The sequence below is a fragment of the Antrostomus carolinensis genome, unplaced genomic scaffold (genome assembly GCF_000700745.2).
Source record: "Antrostomus carolinensis isolate BGI_N321 unplaced genomic scaffold, ASM70074v2 scaffold7075, whole genome shotgun sequence".
Taxonomy (NCBI): Eukaryota; Metazoa; Chordata; class Aves; order Caprimulgiformes; family Caprimulgidae; genus Antrostomus; species Antrostomus carolinensis.
The window spans coordinates 91371-111899 of NW_010314156.1; the positions used below are offsets into that span (position 1 = coordinate 91371).

The 20529-nt window shown below is 41.6% G+C and overlaps 1 protein-coding gene across 1 annotated transcript in view; it reads right to left on the reverse strand.

Annotated features, from left to right (window-relative positions):
* The window catches only part of LOC104524605 (cell surface hyaluronidase), a 49057-nt gene extending 28575 nt beyond the window's left edge, over positions 1-20482 (reverse strand). Inside the window, exons 1-13 of the mRNA XM_010167539.1 lie at positions 20263-20482; positions 19748-19936; positions 19224-19393; positions 18218-18427; positions 14221-14426; positions 12579-12648; positions 11801-11929; positions 10695-10780; positions 9183-9314; positions 9027-9062; positions 8072-8224; positions 6027-6204; positions 572-787 (exon numbers count right to left, since the gene is read on the reverse strand). Coding sequence (XP_010165841.1) covers positions 572-787; positions 6027-6204; positions 8072-8224; positions 9027-9062; positions 9183-9314; positions 10695-10780; positions 11801-11929; positions 12579-12648; positions 14221-14426; positions 18218-18427; positions 19224-19393; positions 19748-19936; positions 20263-20482 — 1995 coding nt within the window. The remainder of the gene's footprint in view (positions 1-571; positions 788-6026; positions 6205-8071; positions 8225-9026; positions 9063-9182; positions 9315-10694; positions 10781-11800; positions 11930-12578; positions 12649-14220; positions 14427-18217; positions 18428-19223; positions 19394-19747; positions 19937-20262) is intronic.
* Between the last annotated feature and the right edge of the window lie 47 nt (positions 20483-20529).

Consider the following 20529-nt stretch of genomic DNA (forward strand, 5'->3'; position numbering starts at 1 on the left):
TTCTACCAAGGTGTTGACACCTCAGCTAAAGTCCCTAACACAAGTGTGCTGAAGAAAACTCCTGTGAAGGTTTAAGACCACCTTGACCTAAGACTAACTATCCCTCAGCCAGTGATTTCTGGATGGGAAATAAGAAATAAGTGTGAGTTTGTGTCTTAACCACCCATTTCACCATCCTGAACACAGTGGGATGTATCAGAGGATCATTACTGAAACTTGATTCACCAGATTTATCCAGCAGAGCCCTGTGATAGAGTGGACAAATGCTTGGAAGCAAGAATTAGAAAATGCCAAGCTTTCCCCTAACGGGATTTCAACTTGTAGCTTCCTGTGGGCAACGGGAATAGACAGAGCTCCTCACAGCCACAGGTTGCAGACATTGGCACAATAGGAGCTTTACTGAGTCCTTGGAATTAGGCAAATAACAGAAAGGATTAAAATTATAGCCAAATTATATTATTCACCTCTTATCAAATGCTAAGTAGGCTTCACTCTGTCACCCCTCAGTAGATTGTTTGAGGACACACAACCAACATGCCCCGCAACTTTGCCTGCAGCCATTCCCCATTACCTGTGCGAATTTCCCAGTACACATCACCCCGTTCCAGCTTGGGACAGTCAGACACCCAGGATGACGCAGCAAGTAGTTGTCCGCTCTGCCTATGAAAGTGTCCGGATACCCTGTCACCGAGCCGTCCAGGTCATGGAAAATGGACATTTTGTCACCATCATTATCATTGTTTCCAAACCACTGGCCTGATATGCCAAAAAACACTTTCAGTCCAACCTAGCAGGAGAAAATAAGAAGAAAAATTACTGGGTAGTTCTAAGGAAGGACTTGGCTTTGCAGTGTTTCAACAGCCAAAACAGTGATACAGCTAGAACTAGAAAGCTCTATTGTCTGAGTAAGAGTTTTGTTTTGCCTCCTCTATTTAGAAAAACTTCTGACTGAATTGGTTTTCCCCCTCATTTCTTAATCCCAGGAGATATTTTCACAAAAATTAAGACTTGTGTTTCTTTGAAATGTACCCGCACAACTGTGTATTCCTTGAAATCACATAGCAATAAATTGTGCAGTGGCAAAAGGAAGAGGGTTACTCAAAGGGCAGGGAAGTACTGGAAGATTATGAAATTTCCTGAGGAATATCACAGCTGTAATCAAATAAGCAAAAATTATTAGATATTTGGTGAATTCTCTCATATATTTTCAATGGGTGTTCTAAGTGGTTCTGTGAGCATTTTTTTCTAATTCTTCCCCTAAAACCGTATAAAACTCATAGAAGTGACAGCAATTCTCAGAACTGACTCTCGTGCATATTCTAATATACCCCCTGAAGAATTTTTTTTTCAGAAAGAGAAATAACAGGAAGCAGCATTATCCTCATTATGCATAGCTCTGTTTTCAAGATTTTTCAGTAGCTAAGTAAAAGAATCTGTCCTGATATGAAAATACAGCAAAACAAGGAAACTGCAGATGTTCAGCAAAAAAAGCAGGGAATATTTTAATGTCTGCAGAGAAAACTGTTGCAGTATGTGATGATGAAGTTCTGAAGTAATCAAAATATAATTACTTCAGGTCGAGCACTCTGAATGAATCCTGCAGCAACATATATAAAAGCAGACGGCATAAATAGAGACTGGATCACGCCGACCCAAAGGACTGTAATTCCTTCCATTTAGCCCAACTAATTTTAATTGGACAGTGCACATGAGTAAAAATTAGAGTCAGCAGGATTAGACTGCAAGTTTTCTAAGGGTTTTAAAGGCTTTCTTTTAACAATAATAAACAGAACAGCTTAGGAGAATAGGAGGGTCATTGTGATTCTGAGTTAGGTGGAAAGTCCCATTGACTTAAAAAGAATGACCACTGCAGCAAGAACTACTTGCAGAAAAAAAGTCTTTATTCCCTTAAAATTAAATTAGAGCCTAGAACCATATTTCTGCCACCTTCTTGTCTAAGTATTAGTCTCAAACAAACACCTGAAGCAGTCTCACTTAAAAGATGCTCAAACATACAGAAATTTAATGTGTATTTTTGAATGTTTTAAAATTTTCTTAGTGCACCCCAGGATATTTTTGCCCGAAGGACTATTTGTCAAAGTAGGAAGATCCCAAAAGTTGGGTTTTTTCTTTCATTTTAATTTATAAAAGAGGAGATATTAAAAAAAAATGTAAACACTGTGCTGCAGCTCAAAGCTCCATTATAAATACTTTGTGACAGTGCACTTCTGGAGTTGAATATGAAAACAGGCACTTCAGTGGGGAGGAGAACAAAGTCAGCTGTACTTCAAAACAAACTAAGGCACAGCCAGTACAGCTTCCATTTGATTAACACTCTCAGTGTTTCCATCCAGCAGCAGTTTTGGTGCTAACACTGATCTAATTTCTAACATTCTCCTCTAAAAAGTCTGAAAGTCATAAATGAAATGGAAATGTTAATGAGCAGTGTCATTTATTTTATAAGTCTCAAGGTTGCCTTACTTTTGTGCGCTGAGGGATATAAGCGCACTGAGTTTGCAGCTATGGCAAACTGTACTTTGAACAGACATGAACAGAGAAAAGACTCAGCTCATCAGGAATGTCCATGTGCAGCTAGGAATGAGCTAGAAGAGGGAGCAGAGACAGGTCACATCTAGCTACCACACTACTATTCAGACACCTCATTTTCATTAGGTGTGGACTACCCGGGAGTGATATGGTATAAGGGTTACTTGAATAACCTGTCTGAAGCCTGACAGGGAGACCTGACAGATGATGGTTATGTGAGTACATAATCTCTTAGGAATATGCTAACTCAACCTGTCCAAAGGCAGCACACCTAACACAGATGCAGACAAGTCCTGAAAACTGCAGTGGAAAACACTTTCTATATTAAAAATTAATCATGTACTAGAAAACATCATAATAACCTGTAACTTTTTCTATAATTCAAGTATTGGCACAAGTTGCCAAAAAAAAGCCGTATCACTGTTATCATTTGAAGGAAACCACTTTGGACCAGTGTGAATCTTCCTCTATTTACCACCCAAGGACTCTGCCCTCATTCGCATGCCTTTTACTCTGCTAGAGTCATGCAAGCTCTTACCCTGCAATTTCCCTTTGGTCAGGAGTTTCCTTAGGGTTTGGAGATTTTTTTTGCTGCCCTCTTTTTCAAGGGGGGGTAACAGACTTGCACTTTAACTCAGTGCCTGCTTTTCTTTTTCCCATTGTGAACTGTTTGCAAACTTCTGCTTTGACACAGAAATCCAGCACTAAGACAACACAAGCTACACGTAGCAAAGGCAGCATTAGGAAGCACCCGCCTCTTAGCTAGGCAGGACTGCAATCCCATGGGAGTCCCTAGACTACAGCCAGGGGCCAGTTCTGGCCCCTCTGAACTCTTCCAAGAACCACAAACCCACCCAACACAGACTGCTGGGATTTTTTTGGCACAAGTTATTTCAGAGATGCCATAGTGTTGGCACAGGTAGGAGTAGAATAGGCTTTAATCCACCCTAAGCTCCTGACTGCAGGGAAAAAATAACCAGATGGACTATTTATTAGCAATGGATATGGATTGGGACAGTTTGTGAGTTTTCTGCACTTGCTGGAGGTGGCCTTGTTCGTGGGAGTCCAAAAGTTGACTTAAAACCGCCTGCTCCTCACCTCACTCTGTAGGAGCTGTGCAGCAAAAGGACAGAGGGGTAAATGGGTTGCTATTTTATGACTAAAAAGAGATATGTCAGGTTTTCTTATGAAATTATGCATAAGTGTTCTGTTTGGGTATGTCTCTGTTCTGGGCTGGGGCCATCTCCTTTGGGCTGTCCGAATCCTACTGACTGACAGTAACCAGATCTGCAGGAGACCATAACCATCAGTCATGCCCTCAGCTGTGTTAAGACCAACTAGTGCTTCCACTGCTTTGAAAAAATTTTTTAAAAGCACCCTTTTTAAAACCAACAAACAAACAAGCCTAGCAATAATGTTGCTATTGATAAATGCACAGGTATCTTAATATATGAGATTTAGGTTTGTCAGTGGGAAAGGCAGCTAGAATACTCTTTGTGGAATGTAATGTTTAGGTCTTCTGTTCTACTTGACTGTTATTTTTATGCTGGAATTAAACAAGACCTGACTGGCTTTATTATTTTGTTGGCTAACCAGTCTGCTGATTAGTCTGATTAATTATACAATTATTCCTTCAGCATGACTAATAGTTTTGTCATCACTATACAACTTGCAGTAACGTTTAATTTCTTCTTTAAAAACTACAGTAAAATGATTGTCCTTTAGGGAATTGGTACTTAGCTACCCCTTAAAAAGTAATAAATTGAAACCTGGAGATAGAAAATTAATTGAAACAGTCCACAGGCTCTATCTTAACTAGTCAAAGACATATTGTCCCATATAGCAATTAGCAACAAAACAATAAACTAATCATAGTCCTTCAAGTCTGAAATCAGATTTAGCACATTTGGGATCAATCCAGATAAAACAGAATCAAAGTGAAAAGTGCTGGGATGCAGGTGGTTACAAATAGAAATGGTTTTGAAGTTGGCAAAATACCAACTTCAGAAATTGATATTTCTTGGAAATGTACATACAAGAAATAATTATTGGGATAATGTCATTGGGTTTTTTGTAATGGGCTGGCATTTTATTATTTTAATTTGCTTTGCAGAAGTATTTAGTAAGCCTTCTGACCATTTTTACCTTTAAACCTTAGTTCTTAAAGGCATTGCAGCACTAAACAAAAATTGTGAGATATTTAACAGGCTTATTGGCCTAAAACGGTGTACTGAACTGTACTAAAGAGCTGCATTTTCAGCCATTCAAGGGGTAATCATCCCCTCTCCTAGTGTGCACAGATATCATCTGCCTGAAACCATTCTGTTGGACAGAGTCCTACACCCATTACTGGAGGAAAATTTCCACTCTCTTACAGTCCACTGATCGAACCTTTTCATCACACATTTTTTCTCCAAGCTTCCCTCCCTGGCTCCAAGTTGATTATTTCATTCATGTTCCCCATGATCATCTTATAACCATTTCCCCACGGGAGGACATAAAGAAGGTATGGCAAATTAGCCCTTTTTCTTGTTCCAAAGTTCCTTAAAGAATCTAAGGTAACTAAGGTATCTTTACTGAAATGCACAGGAACTGTGTTTTCTTTAGAGGAGCAGTCAAGTAACTGCAATCAACACCATCCTTTCATGAAATATGCTCCTGTTGGTCTAAAGTGTACCAGAGAGGGGACAGACAAACTAACTGCTTGCCAGAAGGACTGATACTGGTCAACCCCAGAGCAATGGAAATTTTTCTCAAGATAAAGCCAAACCTCAAGCCAAAGTTACTACAGTTCATGGACATCTTAACAAGTATGGACCTTGTTTGAAAAAAGCAAAGGAGAGGTTATGATCCCTGGGAGCGAGCCACGTGGGATCTATCGTTTCCAAGTCAAGTGTGCAGGGCCATGATCCCTGCAGGAATTCAAGACAGGGACTGGAATTGCTCAGCATCCTACAGCTCCTGCCAAGGCAGAGATACAGAGCCCCATTCTGCTGTCACTGCTCAAGGGAAGTTCCTGTTGTGCTCAACAGGAATTTCACTTCTGACCCCAGGAATTGGGCCATGGCTCTGCTTGTTTGTGTATAAGAATTGTATTGCAGCTTACTGCCTCCTGATACCTCATCTGTGTTACCCTCAACCTCTGAGGCCAGGTCCTTACCAGGTCCTCAGCACATATAAGCTGGTAATACTGCACCAGCTAAGAGTGATGTTCTGGATTTTCTGGTTACAAGGTGAAATCTTCCTCTAATGCAGATTTTTTTATTGTATGTCTGCCCAGGCATAAAATACCTTCACATTTTACTGGCTTATAAATAACCTTCATTTAAAAAAAAAAAAAAAAAAAAAAAAAAGTGTTGCAAAATGAATCAATGGTTCACTGCCTGGAAATTTCTGCTTGAGGATAAATCTCTCACCACTTTTAAAAACTTCAAAAACTTGCATATCTAACAGCACACATTCCTACTTTCCTTACATACACTTTTCTCCATCAGGATCTGTGACACATTGTTCTGGGGGCTTATCTGCCAGGAATTTTTCATGAAGAACCCAATGGCACTCGAGTATCTGTCAACAGTTGGGGTGAACTTCTTGAAAGTGCATTTTGCCATCCTGACAGGCCCATCATAAATCTGGAATCCACGAATAGGGAACGTCCTGCGAGATTTAAAAACAAACACAATCCTGTGTTATAAAAGCTTGGGCCAACTCTTGAGTTTTCTCCCAAAGACACAGAAAGATATTAACAGCTAAACCACCTTTCCTTTCTCAAAACTAGGATCTGGGTGCTCATCACACAGTTAATGAAAGATGAAACTCTGCTGAACATCCTCTACAGGACAAGGCTCAAGAGCCAAAAAACGTTACTTGTAAGCTTGCCTAAGGCATCTAAGCTGGGGTAAAGCAGTTCAAAACCCTTGTCCCCAGTCACCGAGAGGTTCATCTCCAAAAGGAAGACTCAAATGGTTGTGTGGCAGCATTGCCGTCAGGTTCCCTGTTCCGGGGTAGATGAGTTTCTCAGGAAAACATCAGCATGATTGAAAAAATTGTATCAGTCCAACTCCCTGGAGGCAAGTGGCTCCTTGGAAGCAAGTACTAAGTGGTGCAGCACAGTTTCTCCTCTCCCTACAAGCCATTTCACATGAGATCCCTAGGACCTAGTCCACAGCACTTCACACAGAAAAGTGGTTTCTGCAGCACTGGTGCATGGACGTGTTGTCAAGACATCAGGTTTGAAGGAGACACCACTGAAGTCACAGGTAAGGACCTGCCCCTTCCATGGTTTGTTTTGAGAAGGTGCCAAGTTTTGCTTGGCCCTGGCTGTGTTTGATTAAAGGGTGGCTTGCATCAGCTTCTCAGACAGCAATGAGGCTGGCTAGTAGCAGCATGGAAGGGTAGGTCAATGCCTACTGAGTTCAGAAAGAGTTGTTCAGACCTGAAAGCCACAAAGTGGACATTACGTGGGCACACAGGGTCTTACCAGCCTGGGGGTCACTGAGGCCCAGATTCCCCCCCAGCACGGATGTTTTTTTCTTACTGGTTGGCTCCAGAGATCCAGAAAAACTTTGCCAATTGGAAACACCAGGCACAAACAGTGTTTCTTAACCAAATAATTATTCTTAAATTTGCAGAGCTGTTAGCCCAGTAGTTGTGCCTGGTACAACCCCCACATCCCATTTTGCACTGTGGCATAATAAAGGTCAGACATCAGACATTCTGGCATACTCTTTTCCAAGAGTACATTGCTTAACAATATCTCAGATGATTAGACCTTGTTTGAACTGCAAAGGAGCTTTTTTTGCAATTGCAATTAAAAGAACAACACTGATAATAACTGAGGATAGCTCTGATTATTCTTGCTGTCCTACAAAGATCCTATTCCTGTGTCACTTATGTCTGAGACATGTATAGTCAGGGCTATGTGCATGGAGTACTGCTTATTTCTATTCCTCATAGAGGGATTAATGATTGGTGAGCATCACCAAAAACATACATTAGGGTAGAATTTAGGCTTGGGGAAGCACACCTTGCTATGAGGATGTGGGTAGGTGCCATGGTTGCTAGACAGGAGGCTATGCTGCTATCAAAATAGAAAAAAGCATACAGCTATTGAAGGAGAATTAAGATGCAATAATGAAAAATGGTTTCTCCTTTGTCAAATGGGCCATGTTTGTCCAGCTACGCCAGCAGAAGGGACAGTGGCGTAGTGTGTGGCAGCTGCGCCATCAGCTCGACACTGTGCTACTGAACCACTACACAAAAGCCATTTGGTATCTTTCAGATTCTCTAATCCATTCTCCAGTGACTAATAAATTAAGCAGAAAAATAAATCAAACACATTCACTCGAGAAGACTTTCAAGCTGTTGGCCTGAAGAGTGAGTGTATTTGGATGCTTATTATTTCTGGTCTGTACAATAATTTAAACACCCGGTATAAATTACTCATTGGTAGTCACATTCATTCCTGAGGCTTTTCTTCTAACTTATGCTAACGCCAAGAAGAAACAGTAGAAGAATAACTCACTTGTTTCGGGGCAGTGTTCTGTATTCTCCATTTGCCCCTTTTCCCCAGTAGCTGTTTTGACCTCCCTGGGAGCCAAAGTTGCTGCTTTCTCCAACAAAAATGGAGCGCGTGACCTCCAGGCTGGAGCCTTCATCTGTCGGGAAAGTCCCATCACTACAAGCAAAGAAACACCAGGTAGCTATGCAGCACAGTGCAATGGAATAATTAACACTTTTAATTGCACCACAGACACCATAGAATTTCTTTCTTAATTTGTAAAAAAAGTGCATGTGCTCGTATAACAACTTGCTTTAAAATCTCTTTAGAAACCAGCACGTTGGTGCTGAAGTACCTCAGTGCTCGAGCATCAGTAACGCAGGCAACGTAGTCTGGGTAAAACCAGCTCTACCCTATATACTTATATAATTGCTCTATACCGAGTTACTTTATAAATTTTTAGCTACAACTCTGAAGCAAGAGCCAAACATCACTAATTCTCATTGCCTGCAGTGAGCTTTGGATATGGCTTATTTTTGCAGGTCTTTTGCAAGAGGGGTTGAAATGAAGAGCAGCAGGAGCAGTAGAGGAGGCAAGAGACCTGCTGTGCCACCACGTGGGACCTTTCCAGCCGCTCTGTCCTGGCAGCACACAATGCTGTCCCACCAGGCTAGAGCAGAAGAAAAGTTTCCCCAAACGCAGAGCCAGATGTTTAGTCTACTGGTTCAGGTCCTACCGTCCAAAAGGAAATATTCAGCAATTACAATGTATTCCCCAGACATGCTGAGGCAAAGAGAATGAAAGGCTAAATTGCCCCTTGTATTAATGGCTGCACAGGGAAGACTTGATGTGGTCTGGGAGGGAAACGTGAGGCTTTCTCATGTTCTACAGGAATTAGCAGGGGAGTGTCTCAGCTTCCATTCTTGAGCCTGTTACAGAACGGGAAAAAATAGGAAGAAGGTTTATTTTAAGAAATTACCTTGCCAGAGTGAGTCCAATTCCATTGTCTGAAAACCTGAGACAGAAGAAATACAACGGTGTAAATGACAAGGAATGTCTGCAGTGGATGTGGCCTACAGATCTCTTCACCTCTGCCACGAGGGGAATGATATAACACGTAATCACAGTAACCTACCCCGAGTTGCGGAAAATAATGTCGCCGCCCCTGGCCCAGGCCCCATGGTCATTATTTTTAAAAGCAATAAGGCCATCAATCACGGCAGGAACTCGCGGCTTCTCAGGATCAGCATCTTGATGTGGGCGAAACCTGAAGCAAGGACGTTAGTTAACGTGGCACAGGAGACATAGGAACCGACTTCAGGCAGAGGAGGCTGTGCCTGGCAGAGTTCATTTGGCTTCCAAATATCGACATGATGGATCTAAAGAGGTGATATGCCCTGGATGAGAGTCAGGCTATCAGCTGGATTTCATCTCTGTGCTTTGGTGCAAAGCAGAAGACAAGAAACATTCATAAGGGGGGAAATTCTGGCCCCAGTGAAATCAACAGATTTCTTGCCAGACTTCAATGGGCCCCTGGTTACTCCTTAATTTGATTCAGTGTGATTTTGAGGCATAGAAAACATGTTTCCCAAGTCACTTGGGTCCTTTTGTAAGTGTCCTTACAAGGCCCACTGAGAATCCCTGGATTGACGCTAGAAAATCAATTAGGTGCTTTCAAGAATCTCATTCAGCAAAGATAATGGAATAATTGAAGCTGCTTTCCTTGTATGTACAGACCAGACCTCCATATGTTTCTATCTCTGCTGAAAGAGAAGCTGCTATATTAAAAAGGGATTCACCCTGGGAACTGGATGCTTCTCGGTTACTTGCAGGCTATTTCTTATCACACTGGCTGTTAGTGGTAGATTTGTGCCATGTTTGGAAAAAACAAAAATCACCATTGCTTTTCCTATGCCTGCCCTCACCTCCTACTTCTTCCAGCTGATGTACTAAGGTATGTGCCTCCTCAGGGTCAAGAGGATGATCCTGGCAGAGAAGTCTCACAAAGGGACACAAAGTGACCTTTTCAGCCATACAGGAACATCATGTGTGGCATTGATAGGGTATGATGGAGGAGTTAAAAAGCCAAGGCTTGACCAGGAGCAGTGGCTGATTTCTGCCACATCCTCCTCACACAGACTTATAGGGCTGCAGTGGGCAAGAAAAATGGCCTTAATTTGTCTGCTTCTATTCTGCAAAAGGAAGCTCAGAGATTTTAAAGCAGCTGACAAAAACCTTTAAGGCTACTTTATTTTCCTCATTAATCCTAGACCAGTCTCAGCAGTCTCTTACATCATTTTCAGATGTAAGTTCTCCTAAGTAATTAATAAGAATTGTTGGAGTTTACAAACCCATTAACAGACTAACAGGATCTGGATCCCCTTTCACGTGGTTCACTGCTTAGTCCTCGTAACGCCGAGTGTATGCGTCTCATTTTGGTCAGCAATAACACAAACAACTCAGTGCATAGCTATGAAGTATTTGCCTCTACACATCAGAGATAGTTTTTGTGGTTTGTTTTTTGTTTTTTGTTTTTTTTTTCAGATGCTCCAGCCATAATGAGGCATTAATGATCTGCTAAATACAACGCAGAAGCCAAGCAGCAATATGACTATCCAAAATACTTAGCCATACAGCATGTGCTTACCTGGCATTATCCACAGTGAGGTACTCCCTGGGATCTTCAGCACTGGCTCTTGTTGTCTTTACTCCCTTTCCAATAAACAAACCAGCCTGAAAACACACGACTCCAATTATTTTAACAGACCACCCCACAGAGACCAGCGATCCCAGATTTTTATCAATGAACATGAGGAGCCAGTACAGGCCAGTACAGTGAGCGGCTGCAGCCTGGGCTTCCTTGTCCCTTTCAGTGTCACTTGGCACCGCTCAGCATGACATTAGCACAGAATGTAGCTCCTAAAGTCAGTACAGAGCCTCCCTGCCATGTGTTACGCATCAGCATCTTGGGCTGCCTTCTGACCCAAAACAAGGCACTGAACTCCTACCCTCTCTCTCCCTCACTGAAAGCAATAAGGGACTCTGCCAAGCTTTTGATAACTTTTTGGAAAAAGAGTATTGTTAAGAAGTAAGGCTTTAAATAAAGAGTGACAAGTCCCCTGACAGTCAAAAGAGAACACAAGCCGCTGTAGCTAAGTTAAAGACTTTGGGCTACAGCAGTAGCTGTCATGGACTAAGACTTAAAATATACAAGGCATAGAGAACAGCATTGATTTCAATCTAGAATCCTGAGAAATAAGTTTAAAATGCTTTTTATAGCTTACATGTTATGTTTTCATGTCAACAGTGTATTTGGGGGAAAGTGTTTTTCTTAGAATTACCCTAAAAGTTTTGGTCTCATTTTTCAAAAGTGATGAGCAGGCCCTGGCACAAATTACTTTTTTTCATCCCCCTGTATCTTTGCACCGCTGTGGCCAACATCAGTGCTCAGTGTCCTGCCTGTCATTCCTTAAATCTCACTTAATAGTAGGTGTACTTATGGCCTGGGCACATCCCCTCTAACATAGGCACCCAGCTGAAGCACCTGAAATGGGAGCCCCATTCTGCTCAGCTCCTTCTTTGATTATTAGAAAGAGCATCACCTCAAATGTTGATTTGTCTCTTGATATAGTGTTAAAAGACCACTATCAAAATGTAAGACACCCGTGATTATCTGATTTCAGAGCACCATAAGTGGTCAGCCCTACGCCATATTATTGTATCAATAATAACATATAAAAATAATCCACATGCCTTGAAATTGGAGTGGACTCTGTTGTTGTAAAATACTCCCAAGGGGGTATGTTCAGCCTGTCCCTCTGGATATTGTCCCTCCGACTGTCCAGTTGGAACCCGGTGGAAGATGTACCATATCCCAACATCCTAAAAGACATAAAGGAGGCCTGAGAAACGGGACACTACAATTAATGATACAGGTTATCCTCGGGACTTAGGGTTTCCCACTATGGGCCAGACTTATAACCTGAGACCATTCTACACGTTAAACATGTGTGAATCCCAGGGGATACACAGCAGCCTGTGCTCTTACACCTCCTGACTTACTCTTTGGCATGGACAGTGAGCCCCAGGAGGACATATATGGGTTTTAAAAATGCATATATTGTGGGTGAAATTCAGGTGGTTTATTAGAAAACATAGCCTTCTCTATACAGACACATTAAACACAAACATGGTTTGGGTAAACATCAGCGATAATAACAAGGAGAGAGTATATATTTATATATAAATAAATATAAAAATTTATTGGGCATTTAACTATTAACTGCTAATAAAAATCAACATTCGCTAAGAGACACCACATACCATTTCCAGCCACAGTTGTAAGAGAAATCAGTGTGAGAACTGTAGGTAAATGCTTGTTCTTAACAGAGACAAAGGTTGCAAAAATACATATCCAAATTTTACGATGACTAAACAAAAAAATCATGGCCCTCACACTAATGACATCAGTAAGAGCAGAATATATGGGACCTGGAGAAAAAGTATAGCTCTTGCTGTTGAATGATTTTACCTGAGCACCAGCTGCTGCATTCTCTATTAAGTCGTTGTTCGGATTTGCAATCCAGAATGTGCTGACAGCCCTGAAAAATCAAAATCAAAATGATCCTAAGCAGTTACTGAACAGGAAGGGATACATTTTCATAGCACTGCACTGGATTTGAGCCACAATTCTCCTGTTGACTTTAAAACTCCACACAACCTTTTAATGACACTCTTTAAGGAAAAGAAACCATCTAGTGATGTCAGACACGTTCATTTATGGAGCCACATGTTGAACCTATTGTAAATTATATGAGACCGTTAACACAAAATCCATGTTCTGTTAAACACAGCTTAAGGAAACCCAATGTCTTTTCTTTTTAAAAGCTAAACAGCTTTGGAAAATGTCTGAAAAGTGAACTTCTGGTTTGTTTTTTAGAAGTTCGAGGGCAATGGCAGGAGGTAGGGGATTTTCTACGGATTTATGAAGCTTCTATGTGAAAAACAAATGTCCTTGTAAGCCACAAACGGCTCATTAAGTAGGAGAGTAAGGAGATATTATTTTGACGTTTGTTCAAATAAGGAGTTTTTGTTTCAGAGATAAGATAGTGGCACAAACAGAAGTCAGATAATAGCTATTAAAATATTATCATTTGTTGTCTTCACTCGATAACATCTTTTGCAGTAATAAAGACCACAGGTAAAAACACTGTAAATCTTTTCTCATGACCATACCAATTAATTTGATCATTCTAAGCAGCAAATCTCAATAATTTTGTATCCACCTTAACTATTATACAATCAAGAATCCACACTCCTTTAGATTAACAGAACCACTAAATAGGTGCAAAATAAATCTATATTAACCATACAATCAGCCTTACCATTTCAACAATAATTTGTGTATGCAAATTAAAATAAGTTGAGTTTGGCCACTGCATTCTTTTCCAGAAAACATGAAAATACAAATATCCTTGGCTAAACTATGTTCTTACTAGCAAACATTAGCCAGGCCAATACCTGGGTCCCCTGGGCACCTGTGTTACAGTTCATCAGTCTCCAAAATAGAAGCTAACATTGGTCAGCTATATCAGGATACTGTTTATTGTCAAATGATGCTCACTGCAGTTTTTCCTAATCTCTACATTCTCACTAAATCTTCTGATGTATTCCAGATATTCACACGCTGTTGTACTATTGATCAATTTACCCTAGATGCTCCAGCCCCAATTCTGCCCTGGTGAAAAAAGGCAAAAACTCCCTCTGTTGCAAGCTATGCTTTTGCCAGCCTGTACCAGGGCTGAAGCAACTTGCATTTATCAGACAGATTTCATGGAGCCTTCAACATCCTACTTAAAAAGAATTGAAAAGGTTCATAAATGAGCAAATCACTCTAACATTTTAATGATTCTCAGGAAACAGCGACAGGAATAACCAGCAGCAAATATTCCTTGCTTAGGATTTAGGCAGGTGTTAAGAGATATCTTCACGTGGCCAAGCAGCTAAATTATTTTAAAATAAGAATGGTAGAAAAGCTACAATTTTTCATTTAATATCAAATAGCACTTTTCAGAAGTCTCACAACAGCATTGCTCTGGTCCCAGCTAAGTACAAAAAAAGTTGTGGTCCACAATGTAAGTGCAAAACCTGACTACAGCTCCCACAGCACTTACATGCAGTCAGTGCTCGGCACAGGAACGTAATTCCCATAGACGTGGCTGCGGATGGCAAGGCACATAGCCTCATTGCGATCTGAAGGCAAGATCGTCCCTGGCCTTGTGAGGAGGCCCAAGTTGTGATGAAACACATTGCGTTGCTCCGTCCCGTCTTCGAGGAAGAAACAGTGCCCCAGAGTGTCATAGCCAATGGTGTCTTTTACCTGGAAAAAGGTATAGAAACCATAGACTGAAGTGCTAACAGCAGTAGAAACTATAACTAATGTGCTTTTCTTATCAATAAACTCCCAAAACACTCATGGAGTGGTTTTGTCACCCCTCTGCCCAGCAAGCAGTGCCTCCACAGGCATCTGTCCTGGAGCTAAGCCAAACTATGAGCAGTTTCATAACTGTGGACTGATCTACTTCTACAGTAAAAGTGCTACTAAAATTACTCTGAGGAAGACCACGTGCATAACTAAAGGAAAATTGCAAAATATTGGATTTACAACTGCTCTTGGCAGTTGTAATAGGAGAGAATATTCGATTCAGCACCATGGAGTCAATATCTGTATAAAGATGAGTGTGTCTTGCATGAGAAACCAACAAGTTAGCCTGGTTAATCCAGAAATTTTCATGACTGCAACACTTCCCAAATAAGATAAAGTCTTTAAAATGCATCATGTGAAGTAATTTATATTAACAAGGTTTCTGCTCTTTCTCCTCTACTCTCAGCAGGTGCAGGGCCATGTCATTCCTGTAGCAATCAGCCTGGGCAGAGATGGTATTTTACTGCTTCAGCCTATTTAAGATTAACTGACATGCACAGGGATATTGCATTAAACCCTAATTTGACCAAGCGGACTTAGCACAAGCCTCCTTTGATGTACAGTCTTATGAAGACAAATTCAGAAATCCTTCTTTTAAATGTAAATACTAAATCAGGCTAGTTAAAATGCCAGCTATTTGTTACTAAATCTTTGAAACCTAACTTTGTACCCAAATGATCCCTGTCAGCGTATTTACTCACTCTTCAGACATACAAAATTCCTGTTGACGTCAGAGTTACGTCCACTTAAGACTGCAAGATTAACTAATATTAACCTACTTGGTTATTTTTCTATACAGGGAGATACTTGAACTAAATTCATGTCAGATTCATATCCTGTGGTTTCCCCTTAGTGGGTTGGAACCATACATAATATCTGGAGTCACAAACAGTATATTCCCCATAGGTATATCTCTACTGGATTTCATTGTTTTCCTGGCAGTCACCCCTCCAACTTGTGATCTGCTACTCTTGTTTCTGCCCTAATGAGGTGTCCAAGAGAAAGTTAAAAATAAAGCACAACACAACCAAGTTCCCAACTCCTAAATGATGCAGTTTTGGAAATCCACTGAGATCCTGTGCACAGGTGCAATAGCTCGGAGTGAGCTGCAAGGAGGGTAACAGAGAACCTACGTGAGGTGACACTAAATGTGTTCCTGCCAGCTGAGTCTTGGAAATACAGATAGGAAAAGGATTCAGATAAAAATGCAAGTATCCTTGCCAGTCTGCTAAGAACAGTAAGCCTGGCTACTTCTGCTCTTTCAAATGATGGGCAGAAGCTGCACTAAGGAGGCCACAGAAGACTATTTTTGGAAACAAACTGTAACAGCAAACTGTCCACTGTTTAATATGGCATTTCAATTGTAGAGTTTCATTCTTCTGAATTTAGCTGAAGTTTGGCTAATCCACCCTTCAGACAGCTGCATTAAAAATCAGCCTTGTATGCAAAACCAGGTTTTAGCTTTAATTAATATGATTCATCACAGCTTCAGAAATCTATGGCAGCCCTGAAAACTTACATATGCACAATTACATTGATCACTCTCCCATCTAGAAATAACATCATTAAATGATCACTTACATTTGTACTGAAAGGTAAGGGCCCATGTCATCAAATAAAAATCCCAATAACTGATCAATTCTGGCGTTATCACAGATAGAAACTAAAAGCTTGGAAATGAGAGCCTACCTGGGGCACTGTGACAGTAGCATATTACTGTATGTGGCAGCATGAGACACTGTCCACAACACCAGCTACAGCCCTGCTGGTGCGTCCAACACCAGATGACTAAGATGCCACGAAACACTGAATTATATATAGTTCAGCAACACAATATAAGTGACCTTTATGCACCGCAACGTTAGACATGAAAGACTACAGTAGTCTGTGTGTGCCAGGGCAGAGACAGGCATGTCACAGCCTGCATCCCCTCCACAGTGAGTAACCCAAGCTGTGGGCACCAAGCCTGGCAGACGGGAGCAGCAGATGGGAGAATGGCCATACTGACAGCACTGCGTGACCCGTACGCAGCACAGTCCGAACCACAGCACTCCTGTGATATGCTTCTACGATTACATCCTCAAAACAGGAGAGGGGAAAACCACCTACCTGGTTTATTCTGCTGAAGGTTCATAATCTGATGCTAAAACAGGTACCCATCTATGTTATTTAACTGTCTTGCTCTCGTGTATATGCTCTTATCTGGAACTGCATGTTATTTTAATTTATTTTAAAGCAAGGCTTTCCATTACATTTTAACTGCTCTTTATTAATGACTGTATTGAAACCACATGATTCTTATACAGAATCACAGATTTAACCTTTGCTATAAAATCTATTCACTGATTCATGGACTCAAAGCCCTCAGCAGTCAGATGAGGAGGGGCCTGAATCTCACACTTGGATTCTTGATTTCACAACTATTGCATCCCGTGCATCCAGATAAACCCTTGACAATCTCACTTCTGACAAAGAGCAAGACCACACACCATTCTTCTCAGGCTCAATATTAACATAAGGCTTATTTTTTAATCCCAGGTAGGTTCCTTCAATTCCAGTGGTTTAATACTAACAGCAAGAGAAAGAGAATTAAACTATATTCACACACACTGGGCAAGTCTCCTGCCACCTAAGGGCTCTGTAAACAAAAGCAGGCTCTATAGCCAGAGCAAATCACATGCAGGAGAGGGCAATAAATATTTGGAGTCATCTGGACAATACAAATCCAATTTAGGATACAGGAAAAGTGTTCCCAGCTGTACAAGTCCAGCATCACATTTTCATTAGTACATCATTTTGGGGAGACCCTTTCACACAGGGGTCCCACCATAGAGCATCTATGTCACGTCTTACACAGCTTTATGTCCAGAGTTGAGAAAAAGTTGTCAGGAAAAACACAAGAGGTCTTGGATAGTTCAGGGAGTGTCTCTGCCTGAGCACACATCAGGTGAACAAGGAAATGCCCACGGACACCAAAACACCATTTGGGGTCCTGCAGAGCACACAGCAATTGGACGTGTCAGGACTGGAACAGGAATCTGTATTTTCCAGCTGGGACAGGTACAGCTTTTTTGTTGTGGTGGTTTTTTGCGGGGGTTGTTTGTTTTGTTTTTGTTTTGGGGTTGGTTTTTTTTAAGTTTCTCTCCACAATGCCCTTGTGAGGATCTCAAAGCCAAGTTCCTGAAGGCTTTCCTGGCACTGAAGCGGCCAGTTGGGTCTGTCCTTCTCATATTTCATTCCCTTTGTCATGTGAATATCTTTGGATATATTTCACATTGCCCTGAGTTGAACAACCCCTGTCTTTTTTATCTCCTTTGCAAATTAAAGGTTCATTGCTTCAGTCAGATTCATTTAAAGTCCGTTGCTTTAGTTTTAAATGGAAGTTCCTATTATCACAAACTGTCCAGAATAACCATGGCAAAGATTTCACTATACCTGATCACACCATTAATAATATTAATTAGGCAATACTAAAGACCTGAAATTCGTTTCAAAGAGGTGTACTACCAGAGCATCAGTTCTAACCTGAGCACCAGTCAAATGAAGTTGACAAGGTGGGACATTTCTTGGGGAAAAGATGCCTTGTTTCAATATTCTGATTTTTCTTTGCATCACAAATAGCTCTTACTGTCTAACAGTACCTAAGCAAAGAAATTAACTTGGTACTAATAAAATATGTCTCCTACCAGAAGGCCATGAGTTCCATGTATGGCAACACACCTAGAGAAGCAGTGGTGGATAGCCAGGTTATCAAGGTACGTTGGATGCTCGTATCCTCCTCTCTCATCCACATCCTCAGCCAAGTGAAAATGCACAGGGTAACTGCCAAGGATTTGCTGCCCCATGTTTTTTAATTCCACTCCCGACATGTGAACAGAGCTAAAATTCCTTAGGATCTGTTGAGACAAATGTAGATCCAAGTAAGGCATTACAGTATAAACACACTTCTTTTTTTGTATTAGGCAATAGATTTGCAGAGTAAAACGGGGCCTGATCCCAGAAGGAGGTGTCAGCTCCCTGCTCTGACTCGCAGCAGCGCAGCACCTGCAGAGCCATGTGCCAGCAGCTGCACACCTACAGGCACAGGGCTGCCAAGGAACAGCTGCTAAAGCCCTTGTGCAGTATTCAGTGATAACCCTGTGTAACACAGCTGTGGGCAAGGTGCTCCTGCAGAAAGGGGTGGCATTTACCAACAGGCTCTATTTCCTGGCAACTTCATCCCTGTCAGGTGATTTTAGGTGAGATCTGCACAGCTCCCCACTGTCCACCAGCTGGTAGAGGAGTAATTTTACACAAAGCTCCTGCAACAACAAAAGTTTTCACTGCCACCAAGAGCACATGGGGCAACAAGAGGCGGAAAAGCACAACAGGGCGAGACCCAGCACTTCTCTGAGCCACCAAGGGAGCAGGTTTGCTCTGCAGGAAGCACAATTTCTTCAGTGACATCTTGTAAACTATGTAACTTCACATTGACCCTAATGACAGCGATGCCACCAAAGAATCTCCTCTAGCCCAGGGAAGGGCACATTTTTGCATACGTGGTGGAAAAAAATGACCTAGCTTCATTACTAGTCTAGTTTTGCAAAAAGAGGCCAACAAACTTTCCCCTTCTTCATAGATAAGTACACTTTTTCCCCCAGGAAGGGAACTAGCCAAAAACACCTACGGGCACATGCATTAAAAATGACTCACTTTAATGTGTCCTCCAAATGTGTCAAAGGAGAAAAACTGGCATTGATTTTGCCCGTAACAGGAGTCTTCCATTTCTCCTTGAATAAGTATATTTCTAGTCAGAAGACCAACCTCTGCCCTCATATCGATACCATCTATGACTTCTCCAATATGAAGATAAAGTGGGCTGCCTGTGAAAATCAGAAACCTTTTCATTCAGGGTTAGCACAGCGTCTTCATTATCACATTGTTCTAAGCAAGCGCGTGCCTTTCAGGGAAGCAATCACCAAGTCTGGGGATGTGCCCAGTTGTTGGTATTTGATCCCAGAGATCAGCACTTCCCTTGACTTCTACAAGGGACTGCTGCTCCTGGACGGACTTTGAAGTCCCAACATAGGCGCGTTCAGCTTTCATATGAAAAGTGCCCGTGTATTTATGGGACAAAAACTAGTTTAAAAGGCAAGTAAATATAATTGGAGAATATTAAAGACAAGATAATGTATGTATTTACCACAAATGAGTAGCTTGATAAAAATATTTCATACCTTCAATTTTAACTTGATTACTTTTACATTCAGGGCAAGGAAGGAGATTAAACTCTTCAGCCTGATGCATAGAATAATCTGTACTGGCAACGACAATGCGGTCACCAGGTAACCAACTTGTAACCTCATCCACCAAATGAAGAATTATTCCTTTGGACACTTCCACTTTAAACCCATTATGAGGCACCCCTGAAAAATGAAGCAATCAATTATTTTTATAGTTGCACACGACAGAATCATGCAATTAGTTGAAGAGCATACCAATTTAATTTTTATCTAGATAAATCTGTTGTGATAGAAGTGCTCTTGCTCTAGCCATTAAATATGTCAGCGTCAACTCTTTGTAGGCAGCTCAAACGTTACTTTGCGAGAGGACTGCTGTTAGTGTGGTCACTGCCCATGTGAGGAAAAAAAGACTATGGTGTTATTATCATTGTGCTGCTCAGATTCTCAGCAGCCAGAAAAAAATCAGAGCCAAGCAACAGAAGACAAGCAATTGCCAGGGAGGACTAAACCTTTTATCCATCCACTGAAAGCAGTAACAGTGAAACGAGTGCCATCGTAGGTGAGGAAATCTCTCTGGGCTACGGCTAACCCCGTTGTTCCGTTCCCGTGGTACTCCCGCTTATCTTCCGCTGCGGAAAGCTGGTCCCCTCCGAGGACCCCCACCAGCGCCCAGGGCTGCCTGAAGGAGAAGGGGAAGGAGCAAAGCGAGTGACTCCCCGGTCCTTCCATTCCCCGTGGGGCAGGAGGGCTGGGAGCCGGCCGCCAGCCCCCCGTGC